Here is a 2,173-nt window from a genome sequence, read left to right as displayed (position 1 = left end):
ACAGCAAGTATCATGCCTTGTCCGAACGGCGCTTTGGCTTGAATGGTTTCAATCATCTTCATGCTCGACATGGACGCCTTGGACTGCGTCTTGGACTCGACCCGGGACTCGGGCTTGGACTCGGGCTTGGACTCGGGAACCACGTCAGTGGGTGTGACCACCCCGCTGTCTTTCTTGGTGTCGCTCATGCGAGGCAAATGGCTGACTGATATTTAGGTTTGGACGCATTTTGTTGTCAGCGCTCAACATGGCGGACTCGGTTGAGCCAATGAACGCACACTGTTTGGGATCCTTTTTGTATTGCCGATTTTGTGCTGCTGGGAATAGAAGTGACGTGGAAACGACCGGGAAAAAGTTGTCGAAGGCGTTTGAATGGCCATAACTGACGCGGCTGGAGGCCAAAATCCTTTGTCTCCTCCGATACGTACCAACTTAGCGAGAGGCTCCTTTTGTCGAGGGATACCAATTTAAAGAAAGATACCTGACTCTCTCATGCGGAACCCAAAGGGGTAGTTTTGTGCGGCACTCATGGAGCTGTGTTTATGCCGAGGCCAAACAAGTGCGCCATCTGAGCCGCTTCGCCGGACCGCCATTTTACCCAATATGGCGGCGCAGGCAGCTCGCCTATTTCTACAAGGCGTAATCACTATATACGCCAGCAAGCTCATTTGCAATTTGTGCGTTGAGCCCCGAGCCTTTTAGCTACTCTACGCTTTTAACCCTCCACCAGTCCCTTCTGGGGCGGCACCCTCCCCACATGAACCTTCAGCACTTGCGTTTTCGCCGCAGGGACGAACACCGATGCCGAAGTAGCTCCTTGGAGCGCGGACCTAGCGGCTTGGTTCAAATGATTTGCTGCGTTGGACGTGAAGTGCACGAGCTCTTGGCGCTGGATCTTGGATCCTGGTTGTTGCGGTCTGGAAGAAAGGGACGTCCGTTGATTCGTAGTTTTGCTCCAACGGACAGCTCGGTGCACCTGATCGAGATAATGTCAACGAGGTGGTAGGACCACCCCAGCGTTCGGCGAGCCACAATAGGTTCTCCTTAGCTTGGCCCTGTGCGCCCAAGTATCACCGGGCCGGCCAGATGTCTGGGATATCCGCACGCTACTTCTCAGTCTCCTTGTCGTCGTCAGTAACAATCTCGACTCCTACATCACGTCTGTACTTCGATCCTGCTGACGTTTGTGTCGCCGCATTCTCACACTTGTGTTGACGTTGCGTTGGGGGATTGGGCGGTTCAGTGCCACAGGGCGTAATTCCCATCGACGAGTTTATGCTGTATTTTGGTACTTCTGTGCGATCGCAGTGGTGAGAATACACCGCTCGTTTGGGTTCACGTTGCAGGCCTCAGTGTCGGCGTCAGCTGCGATGCGAAGATTCGAATGTAGTGCAGTGCGCTGAATGCTGAGCCGTCAAGTCACGGGTTGCGGCAAAGGAGATGATAATCTCTCGTTCATCAATAATGAAAGCCCGCACGCCAATGCGTCATGGAGCTGTCGTCAATGCCAACGTCTGTGAGCCATTTGTAGCTGGAGCGGTGGGTGATGCGCCCCGTCTCTTTGTCAAAGTGGAAAACGAGGAAGGTGCCGACTTCTTTGCTGAAAAGAGGCTTGACGGGCCGCGGCAGGTACCGGTAGATAATTTCGTACTGCACGTTGTTGAGTCGCGTCATGCACGTTGCCGAGATGCGCAGCACATTCTTCATGATCAAGAGACCGTCGTCGACGAGGACGTCGTCGTTGTGCGGGATGCAGCAGCCGCGAAGCGACGTCGCGAGCATCCGAAGATGCGGTATGTTGAGGTACTGTAGCAGCGAGTGCGACTTTGAGACTCGAATGTCATCCGGCAAGAAGCGTCCGTGGAGCCAAATGGCTAAGATACCGACACCGACAACGACGCCCGAGAGAATGGCCGATAGGTAGTACGTGCGGCCGGTCGCACTGTAGGTGAAGCAGCTCGTCGACGTGGGCAGTGCGCACGAAGTCGGCAGGTTCTTACTCTGGTACGGAAACACAAACGCTTCGAGCGAAAAGACCAGAATCCAGTTGATGACACTGAACACAAGTAGCAGCCGTGTCTGCGTCACCACGCGAGGCATGAACCAGATCTGAATCAGCGTCCCAGTCATGATGCCGACGATCGACGCGACTTGGACGGGCCCGAGCAGCGCG

At 54.8% G+C, this 2,173-nt stretch overlaps 1 protein-coding gene across 1 annotated transcript; it reads right to left on the bottom strand.

The window, feature by feature from the left end:
* Window positions 1–1,261: 1,261 nt before the first annotated feature.
* Window positions 1,262–2,149, bottom strand: SDRG_01307 (hypothetical protein). The gene has a single exon (XM_008606825.1). The coding sequence runs from the start codon at window positions 2,128–2,130 to the stop codon at window positions 1,459–1,461; it is 672 nt and encodes a 223-aa protein (XP_008605047.1). The 5' UTR covers window positions 2,131–2,149; the 3' UTR covers window positions 1,262–1,458.
* Window positions 2,150–2,173: the final 24 nt, after the last annotated feature.

Source organism: Saprolegnia diclina (genome assembly GCF_000281045.1).
Source record: "Saprolegnia diclina VS20 unplaced genomic scaffold supercont1.3, whole genome shotgun sequence".
NCBI classification, from domain to species: domain Eukaryota; phylum Oomycota; class Saprolegniomycetes; order Saprolegniales; family Saprolegniaceae; genus Saprolegnia; species Saprolegnia diclina.
The sequence above is the reverse complement of the archived record's forward strand: the minus strand, read 5'-3'. Positions and strand labels throughout refer to the sequence as shown.